The sequence below is a fragment of the Alternaria atra genome (genome assembly GCF_907166805.1).
Source record: "Alternaria atra isolate CS162 genome assembly, contig: 23, whole genome shotgun sequence".
NCBI lineage: Eukaryota > Fungi > Ascomycota > Dothideomycetes > Pleosporales > Pleosporaceae > Alternaria > Alternaria atra.
In genome coordinates, this window is record NW_025091321.1 from 2,153,969 (window position 1) to 2,175,586 (window position 21,618).

General features: G+C 51.1%; 6 protein-coding genes across 6 annotated transcripts; 4 read left to right on the plus strand and 2 right to left on the minus strand.

The window, feature by feature from the left end:
- Positions 1 to 420: 420 nt before the first annotated feature.
- On the plus strand, positions 421 to 806 carry ALTATR162_LOCUS4322 (uncharacterized protein; the record flags this gene model as incomplete). The annotated part of the gene is made up of 4 exons (XM_043311933.1): positions 421 to 467; positions 526 to 595; positions 644 to 702; positions 749 to 806. The coding sequence occupies 4 exons, from the start codon at positions 421 to 423 to the stop codon at positions 804 to 806; spliced, it is 234 nt and encodes a 77-aa protein (XP_043167868.1).
- A 680-nt stretch (positions 807 to 1,486) lies between these two features.
- On the plus strand, positions 1,487 to 5,146 carry ALTATR162_LOCUS4323 (uncharacterized protein; the record flags this gene model as incomplete). Its single annotated transcript, XM_043311934.1, has 1 exon — positions 1,487 to 5,146. The coding sequence occupies one exon, from the start codon at positions 1,487 to 1,489 to the stop codon at positions 5,144 to 5,146; it is 3,660 nt and encodes a 1,219-aa protein (XP_043167869.1).
- A 697-nt stretch (positions 5,147 to 5,843) lies between these two features.
- On the minus strand, positions 5,844 to 11,615 carry ALTATR162_LOCUS4324 (uncharacterized protein; the record flags this gene model as incomplete). The annotated part of the gene is made up of 1 exon (XM_043311935.1): positions 5,844 to 11,615. The coding sequence occupies one exon, from the start codon at positions 11,613 to 11,615 to the stop codon at positions 5,844 to 5,846; it is 5,772 nt and encodes a 1,923-aa protein (XP_043167870.1).
- Positions 11,616 to 12,469: 854 nt separating this feature from the next.
- On the plus strand, positions 12,470 to 13,525 carry ALTATR162_LOCUS4325 (uncharacterized protein; the record flags this gene model as incomplete). The annotated part of the gene is made up of 1 exon (XM_043311936.1): positions 12,470 to 13,525. The coding sequence occupies one exon, from the start codon at positions 12,470 to 12,472 to the stop codon at positions 13,523 to 13,525; it is 1,056 nt and encodes a 351-aa protein (XP_043167871.1).
- Positions 13,526 to 14,384: 859 nt separating this feature from the next.
- Positions 14,385 to 16,512, plus strand: ALTATR162_LOCUS4326 (uncharacterized protein; the record flags this gene model as incomplete). Its single annotated transcript, XM_043311937.1, has 2 exons — positions 14,385 to 14,660; positions 14,707 to 16,512. 2 exons carry the CDS (start codon positions 14,385 to 14,387, stop codon positions 16,510 to 16,512), a joined length of 2,082 nt encoding a protein of 693 aa, XP_043167872.1.
- Positions 16,513 to 16,820: 308 nt separating this feature from the next.
- Positions 16,821 to 21,202, minus strand: ALTATR162_LOCUS4327 (uncharacterized protein; the record flags this gene model as incomplete). Its single annotated transcript, XM_043311938.1, has 5 exons — positions 16,821 to 18,114; positions 18,178 to 18,574; positions 18,629 to 19,103; positions 20,107 to 20,171; positions 20,221 to 21,202. The coding sequence occupies 5 exons, from the start codon at positions 21,200 to 21,202 to the stop codon at positions 16,821 to 16,823; spliced, it is 3,213 nt and encodes a 1,070-aa protein (XP_043167873.1).
- Between the last annotated feature and the right edge of the window lie 416 nt (positions 21,203 to 21,618).

Here is a 21,618-nt window from a genome sequence, read left to right on the forward strand (position 1 = left end):
CAAGAAACAAGCCCGAGCACGCACCTGGGCATGCGTTACTCGCTAGCTGGTTGCATTCTTATTCCTGTTCTCCAGACAGAACGGGCATATGCCAGCTACTGGCCAGGAAAAGTCTCCGAAAGCAAGTTCTTGGAAACGTATATTGTAGATAGTTGCAACGGCTAGACAGATCCAAGTGTTGTTGAGTGCAGAGGATCAAATTGATGAAGCACGATGTGGCTGACGCGTGTCTCCGATTCGCGATCTCCGGAGATGACGTAGGCTAGCGCGACAACAAGCATCACAACTTCAGCCTTCCCACATCTGACATCTTTAATCTCTACTCAACACCTCACTTGGCAACGTTCAAGACCCCATCTCGCGACTTCTATTGTTCATCAAACGAGGCCACATTGCTTTTGCCGTTCTTCTCTCGTCAACATGTGCGATTTCGTTCCTCTCCCAATCGTGTGCTTCCAATGCGGAACGTATGTAACCCGCCATTTCGAAATCTACGCGTTGTACTAACGAGATATCTGCAAATAGCGATCAAAACCCATGTCATTGTAAGGTCATTGGGCCTACTATTGGCTTCGTAGTCACCGTCGGCATGGCTGTATGTCTTTCCTCAACTGCGCGCGATCGTCCGCTCATGTTTCCTTAGATCGTCTGTTGGCCAGCATCGCTTCTCTGTTGCTGTTGCGCAACTGATACGGGAAAGAGGTGAGTTACACGTACACGTTTGGGAACTAAGCACTGACCACAACAGCGTGTTGGCTTTACCTGTTGACACGGGCAATTCTATCAGCAATGCCATTCCCATATGACGAACTCCAAGAGAGTTAACGGAGCTCTTGCAACTTCCCTAAACAACTTGTCGTTTTTTCCTGGTACTTTCTTCTACACATACTGCCATTTTTGACTTAGCAAGAGTTGGGGGGCTGGTGGACAGCTGGCAGTTTGAACATGATACCCACCAGCAACTGGATTCCTTCTTAACCTAATATATTTGTACACGATTTCAACTTCTCTACGATGACGTTTATGGTGAGATGTGAAGCTCCTCCCATGGGTGGGTTTATTCGGTTACGCACACCGCACCTCGTCAACACGTGAGAGCGCGTTTACACTCACCAAGTACCATTCACTTTCGAATCTGAAATTGCCAAGCGAGCAAAATTCTCAGATTATCAGGCTAGGTCGATTACGCACGGCGGGATTGCTAAATTCTTTGTCGCTCTCAACCATTGATTACTTTACTAACGTGCAGCCACGGTCTCTCAATATATCTCAACGCCACTTCGAAGCCACGAGCGCTTGCTAGAATCAAATTCACAGTGAAAGGGTAGCAGAAACACGCGCTCGTTTTCACTTGCAACAATTTCCGCTTTTGGACGCGTCAAAGACGCAAAACCTCCGGGTTAACAAAACACAGTTTGCAAGATTGTCTCTTTTGGAGTGATTTGTTTAGACAACAGCCATGCGCATCCACTCCCCCGCCCGCGGAATGGATCTCGAATATGATCTGGACGAACCTCCCGCAGCTTCTGACGACCCAAACAGACCCTCTACTTCCGCTCATGGTGTGGAATTGTTCGGAGAGCTGCTTAGATACGAGATGTTTCGGGCTGACCCGGCTCCCTCTACCTGGTCAATGGACGGGTTAGGTTACACGGATGACGCACCACATGTCTACACCGACAGCCGGGTTGACAACCAATTGCATCCACCGGACAGCTACGCGCACAGCCTGCATACAGATAGTTGGGAGGACGGCCTGCAGGAGATTGAGGACTTCGATTGGTCGGCAGATAAAGATAACGAACGGTATATTGGCGAAGGGATTAGCGAGGCTCAGGTCGAGGAAGACATTCAGACTGTTAGTGGCGCTGACGCTCTGGGTTCAGGCGACCAAGATAGCGACCATAACCTCGTTCTTCGCGACGACGCGCATCTGCATGGAAAGGTGGACTCACCAATCACTCGACCGGCAGACCAGATTTGGAACTCGAAGGAACCCTTACCATCTGGTGGAACCGCGTCTAACCCAGAAGCGTCTGAGACCAATGCGTTGCGCCAACCCATCAAATACGTTGGATCGGATGCACTTGTTATCGATGGCCAGAACATCGAAGTTCAGGATGCTATGAGCGTCGACAACATCCCAATATTCGCTGATACCGGACACCCGGATGTCGCTCCTGAGATGGAAGCTGGTGTGGCTGTAAAACAAGGACCCGATACGAGTACTGATACGCTGGCCTTCCAACAAGGAGCTGTCGCAGACAACATCATCACCGGGAACGAAATCCGTAAAAGCTTAGAGGATACCGTTATGTCAAAGGCGTCAACTATAGCCTCCGTGTCGACACCCCCAGATCACGACAGTCTCTTGGTATACGAACCAAACTTGAAGGTCCCTCCACAAATTTTCACAGCCCCTGAAATACCGGCGAAATACACAACCATAGAGTCCGAACCGCTCGCAGCAGCATATTCTTATAACAGCCGTGGTTATGATGAAGCTATTTACAGTGTTGCAGAAGCATCAGATCAGCTGCAGATGCAGGAAGACGGACCAAGGGCTCAAGATCAGCTGCATGATAACTCCACGGTTACAGTTCAGCCTGTGATTGGTACCTTGCAGTCGCCATCAGAAGGGCTTTCCAAAGTGCGGTATCTGTCATACTCAGGAGCTAAGTCGACTGACGATATACCGGAAACCACACCTGATCCCACGATTTGCTTGGCGCCTGATGGGGACAATTCGACTAGTCCAAAGTCTCCTGGCGCACTGTCGCGTGTAGAAGAGGACGGTGATGGACCGTGGCAAGCGCAATTACACAATGCGGTTAACGAGGTATTTTCTGATGGTTTCTTGGAGCTTCTGCCACCAGGTTACCGTGATCGCAACGTTGACTTCGTCAAGCCACCTCCGGAGATCACAAACGACGAAGTGTTGGTGCAAGCTACCCCACCCCTGGCGATTCCATCCTCAAAACAGCAACTCGAGAACAGTGCGGCTTTGCTGCCTTTGCCTTCCGCGCCTGAGAATCATGCAAGAGGTAGTGAGAAATCCGAGGTTCAACCTGCCGAAACATCTGCGGCCAAAGAGAATGCGACTGTGACAAAACTGGCCTATATGTTATCGAAGCCTCTATCTCCATCCAATGTCGAGCCAGCGAATGCTAGAGCTGAAGACCATGTGACTATGCCCGACTTGGAAAATAGCAAAACTGTAGTGGCGGTACCCAAGCACGATCTGGCAGAAAGGACATCGTCGATCGATTACCAAGTCACGATCAAAGACCTAGATTCTACAACACCACTAGGAACATCCTCAACCTTCACAACACCTCAAAGTTCACCGAGATCTCCGGGTCTTTCAACACCAGTGCTAGCACCTACGGTTCAAAATCACTACCCTTGCAAGCGCTCGAGACCGACTAAGAAGACAAACAACGCATCCGAAACCGAATCTGATGCCCCACCGAAGAAGAAGGCGAGAAAAAATGTTTCTCCCAAGCCACGCGCTAGCAGAGCCAGGAAGCCGAGCGAAGCTCTAGAAGATCAGGATATTCAACCCACGCTATCGCCAGCGAAGACCAGACGTGGTGCAGTCAAGTCAAAGAAGGAAGCCGCTTATGTAATTGGAGCGGATGAGGACTTATCTGCATCGATCCAACAAGGAAGCACTTCAAAGCTCGGTCACTCTGCACAAGATGGATCTACTGGACCGTCTCGACAAGTACCTATCACAGATGAATTGGACAACATGACTTTCGCCAGCCATTCCGAGACTAAACAATCCGATCACGAAGACAACAATGCGGATGTGAAAGAGTATTATAGTGACATCAAGGTTCCAGTGACAACTAGCAAGCATGTCCCTTCCGTTGAAAATGTCCCGAGCACACCAAGGTCTAGACCGAGGGTATCAAAGCGTGAGCTTCAAGGTCTCAATTCGCCTAGGTATCGAGAACGCCCATCAATGGCAAAGCGGGACACGCTGCCTATAGCACGCCAGTTGTTCAAATCGGATACTCTGTATGGACATATGTCGAGCACACCGACCCTTGAACTGTCACCCGCCGCTCCTGTGAGCACATTTGACTTGCCGATCTTTGCTGAAGTCGCTAGTGGTACTATAAAGGTAGCCAAACTTCCATTGGCAAAGTCCAAAGAGACCTCACCAAAGACGAAGGAGATGAAGAGCAGTCCTACAGCACCACAAGCTGCCAAAATGACCTCTGCTGCTCGTCCCATAAGGAAGCAAATGGTGGAGCCTGTGGAAGAAGAGGAGTATGATTTGTCCCCCGCACCCAAGATAGACACTACAAAGCCTCTTACATTACCAGACCTCCCTTCACCCCTGAGGTTATCGACTAACAGGTGCAGAACAACTAGGACTAGAAGGAAAGTCGACAAGCACCCAGAGTCCAATTTCCCGGTCGACGACAGCTCTGTGGTTGGTAATACCAAGCCAGACCATGAGGATCTGTTCTCTGACACTGGCAAGCCTGAAGACGTGAACAATGAATCCGAGGAGGATGACGACGACTTCAAGGACGACCAAGAAACCACCAAAACCCCAGACGAACAGGACTCATCAGACGATAACGTCTCCGGCATCACCCCACCTCCCAGCAAGAAGCCCAGGCTCAAGAACAAATCGCTGGTGTTCGGTAACCAGAATACCAACCAGTCCAACTCTCGTACCAGCACAGCACCACTTAGCATCCCCTCTTCCAAAGGCACACCAACTACGAACAAATACGGTTTCAAGCCTTCTCCAAGCGGTCCGCGGACACGACAGGCACCAAAGGCAGCTGCAGCATCTAAATCTGCACTCGCATTGAAGGCCAAGACCAAGGTACCTGCGAAGCGTAGGGCAAAGACTGCGCGTAGCAGCGTAGTGGCAGATACGGAAGAAAATGGAGAAGAGGCATCAGTTCCAACAAAAGGCAAAGCCAAAGGCAAAACGTCGACCGCATCCACTTCCGTTACTACGGCGATTCTAGAATCTGCTGAATTTCCCTCTGTACGCCAAACTCGTCGTGCGTCCGCGATGGCACATGAGATCAAACATGCGCGGGAAGAAAAAGAGAGGGAGGCAAAGGAAAGGGTCAAGGCTGAGGCCAAGGCAAAGCTTAGGAAGAAGGTTTGACGGAGATAGGCGTGAGGATGCGGAGGGTTGATTTGGTGGTCGAAGATTTGGGGCAGATAAGAGAGAGGCTTGCCAAGGGTAGTTGGATGATAAGTCGAGGATTTGGTATGAGTATGAGCAAAGGGATGGGATGGTTGACAGTGGTTCTTGTAATCTCCTCCCCTTTTGATATACATCAACTCCTTCTCACTTTTACTTTGCCTGGATTGGGTTCAAAAACAAAAACAACGTTTCTAGAAGTGACATGAGGGGTGATTCAGTCAAATTTGATCTTTGAATCGAGATCTATGGATTATTTGTTCAACTAAACCTAACTACATAGGAGACATCTAAAAAAGAAAACAAATGGCCTGCTTCTACACGAGTATAACAAGGGAAATAAAAGCTAGAAAAGATGCAAGGAAGAATTTCTTGAGTAACGAGATAGAGGATTATGTATGCAACGGCAGAGTAATGCTTCCCACCCAGACTTCCAGAAATGCAACAGCCATTTATCAAAAATAAAAATCAAGACGGACAGACAGGCAGTAAGCCAAAAATGAAAGAAAGAGGAAACAGAAGCAGACCTGCAGCGCTAAACTCCGACGCCCAAGCTCTACAACTCGCCATGCATTCTACATTCCGTGTCTCCTACAAACCACCACCCTCCACACAATACTCCCTCTAGTACCACTCCCCCATTTCAGTAAACAAAAGTTTAATTATAAATCTCCAGCGGCGCAATCTGATCAACATTATACAGCCAACCCCCACCCCTCTCCTCACTCTCCAACCAATCGTAAGGCCAAAGCACAATGTGCCCCTGGACCAACTCGAGCAAGTGTTTCGCGTCCTCCTTATCCAGCATGATATCCGCATCCGTCGCGTGAAACTGTCTATTTGATGATTTCGTCGTCGCACGACGACGGGAGCGTTTGGTGTTTGAGCGGTTGGGCGTATTGTTGCTATTCTGTTGGTTTTGGTACGAAGGGAGCATGTTAGGGTGGATCGGGGGTTCAGAGATGGTGACGCGTTGGGAGCGGTCGCGGTTGGAGTGGGATGTTGGCGGCGGTCCGTTTTGGTTTTGGGCAAAGTCTGTGTGCGAGGTGTGATCGTTGGGGATCGGGGGTGCAGCAGGGAAGGTGAACGTCTTCTCTGGTGGAGCGGGGTTCATGGGGGAGACTACGGCGTCGTCGGCGGGTTCGGGAGCTAGTTTCTCGTTTAGGGTTGAGCCAGATGCTGTGTCAACGTGGAGACCACGGGTGGCGGAAGGAGGTGGGCTTTGGGATTGTACGCGTTGTTCTTGATCGTCGGCCCATTGTTCTACGCCGCCCATGCTGGAGTGGTGGGTTGTTCCGCGGATATTCTCGCCGTTGGTTCGGTCGGAGTTGTTTGTCATCTTTTCGGTGAGCTTTTCGCCTAGGGCTCCGACTTGCTTTCCAACAGCACCAGCACCCGAGGTGAACTTGCTCGTAAGACCGGTACCGGGCGGTCCAGTCGTACCTGGCGCCTCCTGTTGCTTGTGCATCTGACTCTTGTCTCCACCTTGAGATTTGGTGAAACGTTCTGAGAAGGCAGCGTACTCCTGGTACTCTTTCCATGTTCGGACTTCGTTATCAGGCATACAGCGGAAGACTTGGCGGAAAAGCTTCGTGTTGTTCTCTGCAATTTGGTGCCAAGTATCGAGGAAGAAAGTGTCGTTGATGGGATCGCGCATACAGTCTTCGGTGACGATAGGTCGTCGCATCTCGGAAAGAAGAGGGTTGATGACCGACGAAGAGCCCTGGCTGACGGTTCGTTGTAGTGCAGGTGGACCGCCAATATCTGTATCGTCGAGAAGCGGCAAGGCAGGTAGTTGGCTGAGCTGTGTCAATCCTAGCTTCAAGGTGTCCATACGGGGTAGCTTGGGAGGTGGGAGGCCAGCATAACCAGTTCCGTCGGTTTGTGCGCTCACAGCGCTTGCCCGGGTACCAGTAGTGCCACTACGCTTTCGCGTCTTGATCGTTGCACTCTTCCTTGGTGTAGCCGCAGCGCCTTCTGCAGCAATGTCTGTGACGAGCTTTTCATGACCATGTTCGTCTATGTAAGAGTCCCTGGCGAGAGTTGACACTGGCCGTGTCTCCACAGCTTCGAGCATGTGATCAGCGCCCTCGCCACGAACATCCTTGGTATGTGCAGAGTTGTGTTGGACGCGAGAATCCGCTGATGGCTTCTTGTTGCTCTGTAAATGAGGGTTGTGGTCCTGCGCCCAGTCGAAATCATGGTTGAAGCTGTGCAACTTCTCCGCCTTCATAATAAGCTCATCCTGCATCTTAACCCTATTCTCTTCCAGCTTCTGTTCAGTCGCGCGGTGAGCTGTTGGTGATCCAGGTCCAGAAGACTCAGTCTGGAAACCGACACTATCAGTATCGGACATCTGGCTGAGCATCTCCTCCTCGGAGATGCAGTCAACGTCAACACCAAGGTGCTCTCGCATGAGGCGCATACGCAATGTATGTGGGAACTTGCCGACCTTGTATGGCTGACCCCCCATGTACGAATCAAGTAGTTCAGTATCGCGAATCACAGCGGCAATCTCAGAGTCTCGAGATCCGAGCATAGAACGCTCATTGATGTTTGCGGAACCGATAATCGCAACTCGGTCATCGACTACCATGATCTTCGCGTGGATGTACAATTGCTCGGTGACCAACATCTTGTTCGGACCAATTTCGCCCCATGATCGAAGTGCGTAGAAGTTGATGTAGTCTTCGGGTTCAATGCCGGCAGCTCGCAAGCGTCCAAAGATAGAGCCTTCGCCACGGCAGATACTGTGATATTGACATGTCATGATGAGGCGGACACTGCTACCGTCTTGTTCATCGACAGTGTTCTGATATCCAGGCATGAGCGGGAGCATGATGCATGCTCTCCAGTCTTCGTCATTGGCATGGGCGCGCTTGATGCGGTCGACAATGGCATCGTTGATCTTGTTCTCGATTTTGGTTCCCAGCACTTCGCCGCTGCTGATGTAGAACTGGTTCTCGATGTAGACAAAATGTTCAGAGGTGGCAATCATTTGCACGTACGCATTCATGATACTGTGTTCAACCTTGTTGGGCGTGCCCAGTGACCATGCGCAAGCAGAACGTAGGATTTGCACTTCACAAGTTCCGTCGAGCCCAAGAGCTTCGATGTCGGCTGGGTTGAAGTCGGGTGGGGGAAGAAGGAAGGGTGTAGGTCGCGAAGGCTTGCGCTGACGCAACAGGTAGTTCCATCGCTGTACAAAATGACGGGTCAGGTCGCGAGCAGGTTGACCCACAATCTGCATACCGACATCGTGCCATGGCATCCTAGGAACTTTCGAGCGGTCGTACATCTCCTCGTAGGGTTTGTCGAGAGCGAAGAAGTCTTGCACACGAGGATTGGAGTAGTCTTTACCTGGCCATAGCTGACAGTGGTCGGCGTCCTTGGGTGTGTCATCGAGTTCAAAGCCTGTAGGCTTGTCGTCAACCACAACGTGTTGCGGTGTATCCCAGCGACCGAAACACAAGTCGACACCTCCGCAGAAAGCTACAGTATGATCAATGACGCAAATCTTCTCGTGGTGAGACCAGAAAAAGGTATTTTGGCGAATTTGGTTTGGCGATCGCTGAACAAAGATGTTCGGGTGGAGATCAAGCAGAGAAAACTTGGAGTACTCGGAGTCAATAGGAATAGCAGCGCCGATGTTGCGATACATAATCACAAAGATTTTGACACCTTCTTGTGCTTTGCGTTGGAGTAATCTGTCAAGTCTCCACTTCTGACTGATAGCAGCTGGACGACGCAGATACAGCTCAGGGCTGAGCCACCAATCGTGAATGTAGATGACATCTCGTGCCATACTAATAGCTCGAGATACATTCCACATGTAGTCACGACCATCCACAAGCCACTGTGCGTAGATCTTCTTGCGCACGGGAGCGAAACTGTCGAACCGCTGGCGTTGAGACCACAATGTATTTTGTGACATGAAATTGATCGACTCTTCGAACTGATGCAACATCCTCTCGTTCCTAGCAAGCAGCTTCATCTTGCGTTCAGCGTTGACGAGCTTGAGCTGGTGGTGACCTGTTGCCGACGCCTTCGCTTCGCTTGCAAGATCTCTGGCTTTCTTGTCTCGTATCCTGGCAGATTTGGTGTCGAGATGGAAGTCGGCATCGACCAGGAAGACATCATAGACGTTCATTTCTTCGGGGGAATCAACGCAGACGACGTAGCTATGCCTTACTAGGAACCACTTTGGCCAGTGACGGTTCATCATGGCTAGTTTGGTCCAGCCCTTCCTGTTGTCGACACCTTTCGAAGACTTGATCATCATATAACCTTCCTTGCCATGATAGCCACCCTCGGCCGCTAAGCGGACACCAAGAGCAGATAGCTCGAGGAACTTGCACAGGCGGTTGCTGTCAGGGCGGAAGATGAGATAAGTCATGAGACCTCGCAGGTATTGTTCCAACTTCTTCCTTTGTCGGTCATGATGAGTCTGTTTCGCTTGTAGAGGCTGACCGGCGGCCCCTGCAAAACTGCCCTGTCTCGCTACGAGTGCACCAACAGCGCCCTGGGCCTGACTACCACTTACACTGGACTGCCTTCGTCCTAGGAATGATGATTTTCCTCGCTTGGGTCTAGTCGGCCGTTCGGTAGCGCTTGCATCGCCTTCCGGTCCGCTGGCTCCTCCGCCAACTGCAACCTCTTCCTCCTCTTCCTCGCCTTCATCGTCCAAGATGCCATAGCCGCGAAGTCCTCGAAGGTAGGGCAATACACTCCTGGGGAAGCGCGGAAGCCTCGTCCGCGGATCTTCCTTTTCTTCCTCCTTTTCGTTCTCGCCGTCTTTGGTGGCCTTGTCCTTGATTTCTCGCATACGGTTAGCCGGACGACTACGGAAAGCGTCTTGCTTTTCCTGGACTTTAAACTTCAGATGCAGGTTCGCAAAATCCGCGACACTTCGGTAAACAACCCACTTCATCCTAGTCAGACCACTACCGTACTCCAGCTCTATGCGCAAGGCAGTGTGACGATCGCCCTCCTTCTTGGCGGGGCGGTCCGTGTCTGTGATGGTGACCTTGAGCTGCTCAAGAAGAACTGGTATCCTTCTATGGCCATGCTCGTCGCGCTGGAACATACTGGCAAAAAACAAGGCTGCAGGTGCGCCTGCAAGCAACTCAGCCATGAGTTCGGCTGACTTTGCGTGGTCGATTTGGCGTTCTGCCTTTTGACGGTTGCCCAAAAGCTTGAGGCTGTTCTTGATGGATTTCCACTTCTGCGCACTCAAACTTGACGTTCGCTCACTACGCATGCGCCATGGTGAGGGTTGTGTCTCGCCAGCAGCACCCCTGAAGGTTGTCAAACTTCGCAAGTTGCCTGTAGGTCGGCTCTGTTGTCCTTCCGATTCTTCAGCGTTTGGGTCGTGTCTCCGTAGACCTCCGTATGAAAGCCCTCTAGCACTGTGCAGTCCGCGTGTCCAGGCGCTCTCCTTTGCGATGCGCGAACGGCCTTCGTCCTCTGAGTAGCCCTGGCGCTCGTTCTCAGGTATGTCATCCATGGTCGATCGGCGGAGGAAGCCGGGGCGTGTCGAGGTGGGCGTCATGTTGGGTGAGTCACGTGCGAAGAAGCCCCCAGTGGTCTGCTTGGGAGTGGTAGGGGCCGTCTGTGTGCCTTCGCCCTCGCCATCAAACCAGCGCCGGCTGCTCTTCCGCCTTTTCTGTCTCGGTCTCCTTGAAGCGCCCTCGCCAGCGCTTGACTCGCCATCAGCATCTGCCTCGCTATCGTGGCCCTCAAACCGCAGTTCGTCGTGTTCGGATGTGGGTGACAGTTGGCCGTGAGGTGAGCCGCCTTCTTGACCTGAGCTTCCTGCCAACGCGCTCAGATTTCGGCCGTGTCCTTGTATTGGTGCTGCCAGTGCCCTCAGCTTGCCCATGAGTGACGAGCTCTGTGTGCTCCGCTCCTTGCCCTTTCCTTCGCCGTCTTCAACCTCCCATGACTGCTGCCGCGAGTTTGCTGCGGGGGGATCGGATGTGAAAGTGGCCGAGCGAGCGAATTGCACGCTCTTGCGTTCTCGTGGTGCGTCGGAGAGCTCGCCCTCGGTGGGGTGTCGGGACATGGGCGCAAAGGGAGGGTAGTATGAGCTCGTCGAGCCATTTGACATGTGCGAGGAGGGTTTGGGGGCGCGGATAGGGACTTCAGCGGCTTCGAGGGGGATGCTACCCGCGTTGGTATTCGTGGGCGCATTGAAAGGGAATTCGCCGGCTTCTTTGGTGGACAAGGGCGAACCTGTTGGGGCAGATCGCATGATCTTGGGGGCACCGTCTGAGGGCGAAGGGTTGTGTATGTCTTGTGTCTCATTTCTGGTTTGTCCTAATGCCAGCGGAGGGAGCAGTCGACCTGAATCGTCTGTCCTTCCTGATACTGCCGGTGATCTGGACCGAGGACTGCGCGCCATAGGCGAAGAGTTGTTGGAGCCAACCATGATGACGATACGGGAGAAGCTAAGGGATTTGGAGCGTGTGTTCTTCCGGTAATGCCGCGTTGGGGAAGGCTATGGTTGCTCGCTTCTTGGGCGTTATACAGCCATAGTCGACAGGAAACCTGCTGCCGTCACTCGTCACGATGGGATTGATGCGAATTGTTGGCCCCCGAAGAGGTGAAAGCGTGTTCGTAGTAATGATTCTATATCATCAGTAGTCGAGAGAAAGAGTACACGCGGCAAAGCTGATCCGTATACGTCTCGCCGGGTCCTTGCGCGGTTCGAGTAATCTCCCAGGTGCTTTCCCCGGTGAACTGTCTGGTTGCGCTAATACTTTTGGCGTCAGGGGCCCTCTTCCGCCTTGCTGACCGCCTGCACAACGTCGATGCTCCACAACGCTGCACTCTGCAGCGCCCTGCAGCCTGTGCGTGAAAGCCTTCTATCTTGTTATGTTGGGCATGTCGCATTAGCGACAACGCCATGCTCTCTGTAAAAACACACTCGATGATATCATCGGCTTCTCTCTACGCCATGGCTGCACCCCGCACTGTACTTCCAAGCCTTCTGGATACGAGAGTACCCAATTCCAATACACCCACATGATCAGAAAATGTCTTCCACTGTTGTAAACTCAAGCCATGTGTCTACGCGTTCTAATCAGCGTATCGCGTGCTCATGGAGTACGCGACGCGATGAGGTAGTTCTGCCGCCGTCGACTTCAGCCTCGGTCCCGGAGGTCGTGCCCCTCCGCATGTTCCAAGTTACTCCAGACGAATAGCTTCATATCTTCTTCTCTAGTCGTGCTAACCACTCAACCCTATCACTATCTCCACTATCCATAGGCCCGATAAGTCACCATGGCTGCGACGACGAATCCCCTTCACGGGACACAAAACTCGTCCGACCTCCCCGTCTCCTCTCGAACCATCACAATTGCCGGCATCCTCGTCGACGTCCATGGCCTAGATGAACTACCTGCGTCGCCGTCATCGGTCGCCTGCCTATGGCTTCTCAACCCCCGATTGCAGACGAAAGAGACCATGGCTCCGATAGCCAGGCGAGTCATCTCTACATGGAACAAGCGCGTACAAGACGGTCGGGCCGGCAAGAACCCGAAAGGTTTAATCGCTGCTGCATTCGACCAACGCAATCACGGATCACGGAAAGTGGACGATTTGCATAACCAAGCTTGGAGAGAAGGAAATGAAACGCATGCACAAGACATGTTTGGATGCTTCCACGGCACTGCGACCGACACCTCACAACTCATCAACCATCTCGAATCCTACATCTTCACGGCCAAGGATAGTCCCAAGATCCAACAACACTTTGCCCTCGGTATCTCGCTAGGTGGCCACGCAACCTGGCATTGCTTGCTTGGTGATCCCCGAATCACTGCGGGCGTTGTCGGTATCGGTTGTCCAGACTATACGCGTTTGTTGACTGATCGCGCGCGTTTATCAAAGCGCAAGACATACACGGAAACTACGCCACCCGGTAGCGCATTCCTTGGTTCTCCAGACTTCCCACAGGCGCTACAGGACACGATTGCGCAGTATGATCCTGCAGGTTTATTGCTCCCCGGCATGTTCAACCCTCTAGGGAATGACACACTACCCGACCAAGCTCAGTTATCCAGGATGAAAGCGCTGATGAAGGAAAGGCTTCAGGGCAAACGCATCCTAAACCTCAGCGGGCAGGCAGATAAGCTCGTTCCGTACGCTGCTGGTGAGCCTTTTTACAAGGTCTTCAAACAGATACTAGCGGAAAACCCAAGCCTTGACATTGTGTTTGAAGATGTGCTATTCGAGGGCGTAGGACATGCCTTTCCGAAACCCATGGCAGACAAAGCAGCAGAGTGGTTATGTGATATTCTGGCTAAGGGTGATGGACCTGTGTCAAGTAAGATTTAGTCAAGGGTATACCACGGCAATCATAGCGAAATTGGATATAAAACACGGCATCGGCACAACATTAGGTTCGTACTCCGTGTCCGTTGTCATTTTGCCTTTCTACAATACAATCCTTCTCTCGTTCAACACTCGCCCACCTTCTTTTCGACCGTCAAAAAAATATATCATCGTGCATTGATTTCCATTCCTGTCTCCAGTCCACTCAACATGAGGAACCGTCTACCGCCAGGACACAGAATCCCATGCTACCACGCTCTCTCTACCCCCGAAGAAATGGCAGCTTACATCGACGCCACAGCCCCTTTCTCCGCGATGCTTGCATACGATCAGGACAGCCCCTCCAGCAGTGCGTTACGCTCTCCAACACTGTCTTAGATAAGTCACTCAGCTCAGGGCGCACAAATCATCTCCCCAACACAAAGCGAGTCTGGTGACAGCAAAACCTTATCAAGCAGCCAACTCCATTTTTACTTAGTGTCGCATACGAGTATGTGATGTGGCTGCAGTGTTGCCAACTTGTCTTGATCTAATTGGGCATTTCGGCGCCGCAACGGCCCTTCTCTTTTGGCGAACTGATACATGGGGGTATATATCCATGTATATTAGTCTTCTGTTGTTTTATCTTTGAGCTTGCTGCGCTTCTCTTGCTTGTAATTCAGAAAGTCCCCCTAACATTCAAGGACTGTTGTCCTGTTGTCAACCCAGGTTTTCTCCACTCTCGCATCGCCATAGCACTATCATCAAACAGCCGCCTAGCTGTCATATTGTAAGTCGGACCTTGTGAGGGAAATCCTCTAGCGCTCACATTTATTTGGTGGTATAGAACTAGACGCCGCTATCACAGCGACTGCTACATCACATGATTGAGGCCTCAGTCCGCGACGCACTCGTGGCATTTGCTGCTGAGCGCGATTGGGAGAAGTTCCACACTCCAGAGAATCTCGCCAAAAGCATAGCAATCGAAGCAGGCGAGTTGCTAGAGTGCTTTCAGTGGAACGCAGACGCCGAGCCGAAGCGTGTGCGCGAGGAACTTGCAGACGTCCTGACCTATTGTCAACTTCTCGCAATTCGCATTGGAGCCGATCCGGATCAGCTCGTGCTAGAAAAGCTCAAAGTCACGCGCAAGAAATATCCCGTGGAGAAGGCCCGAGGCGTCAGCACAAAATATGACAAGCTTCCAGATAGCTCAGGTTGAGTTCTCTAGACTTGCCGTTGCGACATGGAGATCCCAAGATGAGAAACACGGGAATTGGCCTGTTGTGTATGTTTTGGATGACAACAGTCGTCAAGGCAGAAGGAACTCAAGCAATGTACTGAGAGACATATACGTTGGAGAATCACTCAACGCTGTGGGCCGATTACGTCAACACCTCGATTCACCAGCTAAGCAACATCTGACCAACGTCCGTGTCATCTTGCACGAGAAATACAACAAGTCGGTTTGTCTAGACTTGGAGTCTTATCTTATCAGAATGATGGCTGGTGATGACGCCAACCAAGTGCTTAATCGAAATAACGGCATCACCGACGCACAGTACTACCAGAGGGAAGCATATCGAGCAGGGTTCCGAGCAGTGTTCGACCAACTCAGGTCCGATGGCGTCTTCACGCGAAGTATTCCAGAAATCGAGAACGGCAGTCTCTTCAAGCTATCTCCTTTCAAAGCACTGACGGAAGATCAAGCAAATTCCGTCGGAGAGATCCTCACGGGATTCTTCACCGATCTTTCGACGGGCAGGAGAAGCGCAATTGTGATTCAAGGCGACCCAGGCACCGGCAAGACCGTCGTTGCTATATACTTGATTAAGCTCATTGTCGACATTGCAGCACTTAACTCGCTCGAAGATCTCAACAGCGACTCGCGATTTTCCGAATTCCTCACTGCAACCAACCAGAATCTCCTTGAAAATTGCAGAATCGGGTTGATTGTACCGCAACAGTCGTTGCGGGGCACTATCAAAGATGTTTTTCGAAAGACGCGCGGGCTGCACCCGGACATGGTTATGACGCCCTTCCAAGTAGGAGAAGCAGAAGGGGTTTTTGATATGCTGATAGTTGACGAGACTCATCGGCTCAGTCAGCGCGCCAACCAACCGTCTGGAGTGCTCAATGGGAAGTTTACAACTATCACGACGGAACTTTTCGGCAGCAACGACTTCAGTAAGACGCAGCTTGATTGGATTCTAGCGAAGAGTCGGCAGCACATCTTCCTCTTGGACGCAATGCAGAGCGTTCGACCGGCTGATCTTCCACAAGAGCTGCTTTCCGGTCTCGTTGCCGATACCCGTGCAACGGGCCGGCATTACCAGCTCCGCACTCAAATGCGCGTACAAGCGGGTTCGGATTTTGTGTCTTATATTCGTTGGATCCTCGATCCTAGCCCTCTCTCTGTTCCGCGAGCTCGCCTGAGTTTTGAAGATTATGATTTCCGCGCCTTTGACACCGTTGAAGGAATGCGAGATGAGATTTTCAAACGCAACGCCGAAGCGGGCCTTTCACGCATGGTTGCGGGATACGCTTGGGAGTGGAAGACTCAAAAGGACAAAACCGCTTTTGATATCGAGATTGGCGATACGAGACTTCGCTGGAATAGTACGCCAACAGATTGGGTTTCTTCTGATAACGCGCTGCAGGAAGTTGGGTCGGTCCACACGGTTCAAGGCTACGATTTGAACTATGTTGGTGTCATAATTGGTCTGCATTTGCGATTCGATCCGCTGCGAAGGCGGCTTCATATCGATCGCGACTCATACTTTGATAAGAAGGGAAAGGAAAACAACCGGGCGCTCGGTAGGACCTACTCGGATGACGATTTGCTACGGTTCATAACCCAGATCTATGCAGTGCTCTTAACACAAGGGATTCGGGGTACATATGTATATGCGTGCGATCCTGGCTTGAGAGCATATCTCTCGGACTTCATTCCATCCAGTTCAGGGAATCCTGTAAATTCAGCCCTCGGCCCGAACAATCACACAATTCTCTAAGTAGCAATTCGCTAAACTTGGTAGTGAGCATTATCAGCACAGTTTCCGTACAGTTCGCAGTCCAAGACTCCAGAACTCTTGCGTGACCGTAATCGCAGACTTCCTGCTATGTTCATATTGTACAACCTAGTCAGGTCGTGTGAAGAAATTGAAGAAGATTGGGAAGGATACATCACACCGTACGAAGAAGGGGATTTGGAAATGCTGGAATGTTTTTGTCCGGGGAAATGGTGTCATGAGAGCATAAGACGACCATGGCCGGATCTCATTATATTTGCGCGATGGAAGGGGAGGAAGTCACAACCAGTCTACACCAAAGTAAACCTATCCACCACACTCCCATCACTCATCCACTCACACTCCCCCAAATCCTTATCGGCAAAAGGAATCTTACCAAGCCTCTCATACACATCCTGCTTACCCTCTACCCTCGCAACAACAATCCCGTGGTAGACCTCCTTCGACTTCCAAAGATCCTTGTTCTCCTCATGAATTCTATGCCGCCACAAAACCGCCACCCAAAGTTTCCTGTCCCTCGCTCCTTCCGCATGCTTCGAGCTATCGAAAATCGCAAAACTGTACTCTTCACTCCCTCCTCCCTGCCCTTTTACTTTAGCCGCCCTATGATTCTTCGGCCACTCTTCTCCCTCCTCCAGGTCCCCCTCAAAAGGATAAATACGTTCCAGCGGTGCACTCAATACCAATTCCCCCGCGCTCACCTCGCCGTACGGATTCTCCTCGTTCTTCAAAGTGATGTGAGCGGAATGTAATGTAGCAAGACTAAACCATTCGCCCTTGTCGAATCCCACGCCAGGATTAAACATACCAATGCCACCATCGATGGCGGCCCAGGACCAAGACGGTGCGCGGTAACTGGTTGAAGCCGTAGGGCCTTTGCCGACGGCTTGCCAGATCAGGTTTTGAAGCAGCGTCTTCTGCCAGAAACCTGCCAGATATGTATCAGAAGTTAACGTCTGGTAAGTGCGTGCGAGACCGGAGAGGGCGGGGAGTTTGTCCGAGGGGTGGGTTAGGAGGCGGCGGGAGTAAGTGTGGATGATATAGGACCATTGTTGGTGTATGGGTTCTGTTTCTGTTATTGGTATTGTCGGATCGGTTACGGGTTTGATCTGGTCTGTGGAAGAAGAAGGTGGAGGAGAGGGTTGGGAGGTGGTTGGGAATAAGGTATCCATCCGCCCCTCCATATAAAATCCCTCCTCACTCCTAAACCCACAGTAGCATTCAAAGAACATCTGTTTGCTCCCGAAATGTAGAACACGGGGTGCGAGCCAGCGTTCCTGCAGCGCCCAGCCTCGTTGGCTTAGTGGCTCGTTCTTCAACAATTCACTGTTCGCTGACCAGGGACCAAATGCATTGGTTTCGCGGGAAGCAGAGAATGCGTGGAGGATTCCTTTCATACCGCTTGTTGTGGCGGTGTAGGCGAAAGGCGAGTAGGTAGGTGCTGGGCGATTGGAAGCGAAGATAGAAAGACCGGACGTCGAGGATGGCGAGCCAGTTGCTGAGAGCATTATGTAGGCGTTTGAGTAGACGGAGGACATGCGGGAAGCTTCGCGAGACCAGTCTGACGAGTCGTCTTGGCAGATGCTGTGATTTATTAGTTGGTTTAGTCGTTATTCTTGGGGATCAGGAGGGAGAGGGTAGGCTTACCAGAGTGCATCGATCCATAGGTAGCCGATACCCATCTCTCGAGCCACGAAGATCGCATCTTGGAACGTCTTCGGTAGCTTTTCAGCATCGATCCCCTTCTTGTTCGCTTCAATGTTCGCCCTTGTAGTTGCATATGGGCTCGACTCGCCCCAAACATAACTCAGTGCTGCGTAGCGTCCCAATTCTTCCCCCGCAGGCTCATACAACGTTATGGACTGAGACTTTGAGCTTCGAATATCCAGGACACGAGCTGGAAGTGGTGCCGTGTCAACATGACAGCGTTTATTCGTACGCTGTTTGTCGCAATCACGCACCCAACTCAGGGCATGCCTGAGTGTGTGCTCAGACGAGGGGAGTATCTTTCGTCCTCTGATGATCGAGATGAGCGGGTCGTCATCTACGGAACTGTCAGCCCGATCAAAAACCATCTCCAAGTGTCGTTAAATCTTACAGTCAACACACAACCCCACAGCAGCAACCACCCAGACTCGAGACCAATCCTCCGCATCGGCCGACACCACCATAAACCCCCCGGTATCACTCCTTCCCTGGACAACAAACATCTTCCAATCTGGTCCTGCGCTTCTAGCTCTATGGTCGCTAGTATCTTTCTTCGCCTCACTGTACTCGGAATGGAATTGCGCGACATCGCGTTGTACGACTGTGCAGATCGCGCAGTTGGCGGCGGAAGCAGCTTCCAGTTCCTCGATAGACTTGTGATAGGGCAGTCCCAGAGGCTCAGGGTTCTGCGACTGGTCTTCTTTGCGGCGCTTTTTCATCATCGTGACCAATGATGGATATAGATGTGAAGTGACGGAATGGATATTGTACTCGGGTGATAACTTCGGGACGTCGAGAACGTCGAAGGATTGGCAGAGACCGCATAGTGACATTTTGGTTTCTTCGTTTTGCTCTGCTGCAAAGCTCTTAGGTGTGTATGTGATGCTAAGGCGAGTTGTGTATCATCCTAACTTATGATCTTGTTCCCTCTGCACGCGTCATCGCTAGGCAGCCGTGGTGGCGGACGCATAGTAGGAGGCCCCTGCATGTCTGTTGGAATAACCTCTCTCAGCAATTCTATTGGAAGCGAACACACCGATGTGTGCCATGGTCAAGACATGATAGGTGCAGTTCGGAGCGTGACTGTGGCGGACCGATTGTTGTGGGGAAAGATCAGCCGATGGAACTAATCCTGGCTACACGAACCCTCCTACGAATACTTGCTTCCTTGATCTGTGCAATAGTTAGCAAAGTCAACTTATTTCTCTTTACAGCTGACAACATCATCTTAGGCCGCAGATATCACGACACAGATGTTATCTATTCGTTTTACGAAAGCATTCTAGCTAATCAATGCCTAATCTAGAGAGCTGACCTGCTGGATGCAGTAATAGGTTCTGCGCAGCCAATATAAAATCAATCACTGCGGTACAGCAACTTTGTCTACATTCTCCCCCCATCGTTCTACATTTCGAGCAACGTCACAAAACATGAGCGACTTACAGCCCTAGGCACGAGAGAGCTTCCTTAAAGTGCGATGGTTGTGAGCAGCCATGGTTATATCACCTCAGTCTAAACTCTTCTACTCTATCTTGGTTACTTGCAACATACTCGTCGCACATAAAGAAACAGGTAACCTTCGAAAACATGGAGTCATCCGCGAATATGTGACAATCACCACTTATAAGTGTCCAGCTTCCATCTAGAGAAGGCCGCACAACACAGGCTGAAATGGCCCCTGAAAGAACGACGATTACATCCCCACATTGTACAGCTTCTGGCACAAAAACTAACTCACCGTTCCGTGTTAGGCTTATCCTGCACTGCTGGAGAGAACTCGAAATTGCACGAATACGTTCGTTATCGAGAGGACCGGCCTTATAATGTTAGAGCAAAGGTGTATTGCGTACGCGAGAAAAGATGACTTACACCTAGACTTGTATAACGGCGACTGAGGTGACTATGGAGTTGGAAGCCATCTAGAGAGGACATAGCTAGAACAAGATCAGTACCATTTGTGCCATGTACAGAGTCGGATCTTACCGTCTGAAATAGTTGTACCTAAATGGGCAAGCACCATAGGATCGTCCCGCACACCTTCCGGGTGGAAGTAGCACCCAAGATTGATGAAGCTGTAGTATAGTTTCTTTATCTGTCCCTCAGCATCATCTATATCGCTAAACTTGAACGCCTGACTTTGTTCGGCTATCTGTGCATAACGACAACCCGTGACATGTAGCTCGAGGCAGCCACTGTGGGTGTTGTCTAGGAAGGGCCATATCGTGTGCTTTTTACTATCAGAAGTGCGGAAAAGCGGCACAGGTTGAGCGTTCGCTACATGGTCGAATTCATCAATAAGATAGAAAGTGTGCAGTGGGAGATTCTGGGACCAATCCGGAGTCCATGAAGGCATCTCTTTGCTGTGTGGGTGCCGAACAGCGGTGAGCAATCGAAGCCCCACCACGGGTAACAGAAAGGCGGCGATATGGGTATAACACTCCTCCACACTCTGAGTGTAGTCGATCAAGCGATCCATTTCTGATTGTCTAGAGCCTATCAAGGACTTGAGAGCGAAAACTCTATCTTTGGGATCGGTTGCCAGGTAATCTCTTGTCTCGCCTAGTCGGTTCCATAAGTTGGACTGTGGTGTTGTGAAACTGTCCGGTGGGCCCATGATCCATTCCAAAGATCGGGGCCACAATGCTTTAGTCACCATAGTCCCACGATAACCGAAATACAATTTGCGGATGCAGTGAAATGAGAATATAGCGGAGCCGCAAATATATTCAACAGAGTCTTTGCCACAGACTTCTTGTAAAACCCAAACTCTTGTAAACCACGGATCTTGGAACAAGTCTTCTAGTAATGTGATTATGGCATCGCTCGGCGGAGTTCGCTTGCAATCTCCTGTAAGCGCCAATTCTTCGTCCGCTGCTGCTAGTTCCTCGAACAGGGCACTGCTATTCGCATTTGGTTCGCTTAAGATCACCAAGACGTTGGATGCGTAATTGTAGATCTTGTCCATTATGCGAACCTGACGGGCTCGTTCTTGAAGATTGTATTGATTGATGCAGATAGCGTCGATCCACAGCAAGCGATCTCCATGAGTACGTCGTAAGCGCCGAAGAGCATTGTAACAATTTTGCCCGACATGCAGCTCCCTCGTGCCCCGATGGAAGTATATCGCTTGCGTTTGGGTAGCGTCGCCCCAAGTATAGGACACTGCTTCGTATTTGAGAGACTCATCGAAGAGTTGCGCGTGTTGAATCGTGCATCTGATTGGGTCTGAACTGTTCAGACTTGGATGTAGAATAAGAAGCCGGATAGAGTTGGCATGTTGCAGTGGTTTATATCGATAGAAGAGCATAGCAATGATGAAAAGGTACAAGAAGAGGTTGCAAGTGCTAAGGGCTGGGTCTGGAGAACTGTCAACGTTTAGGC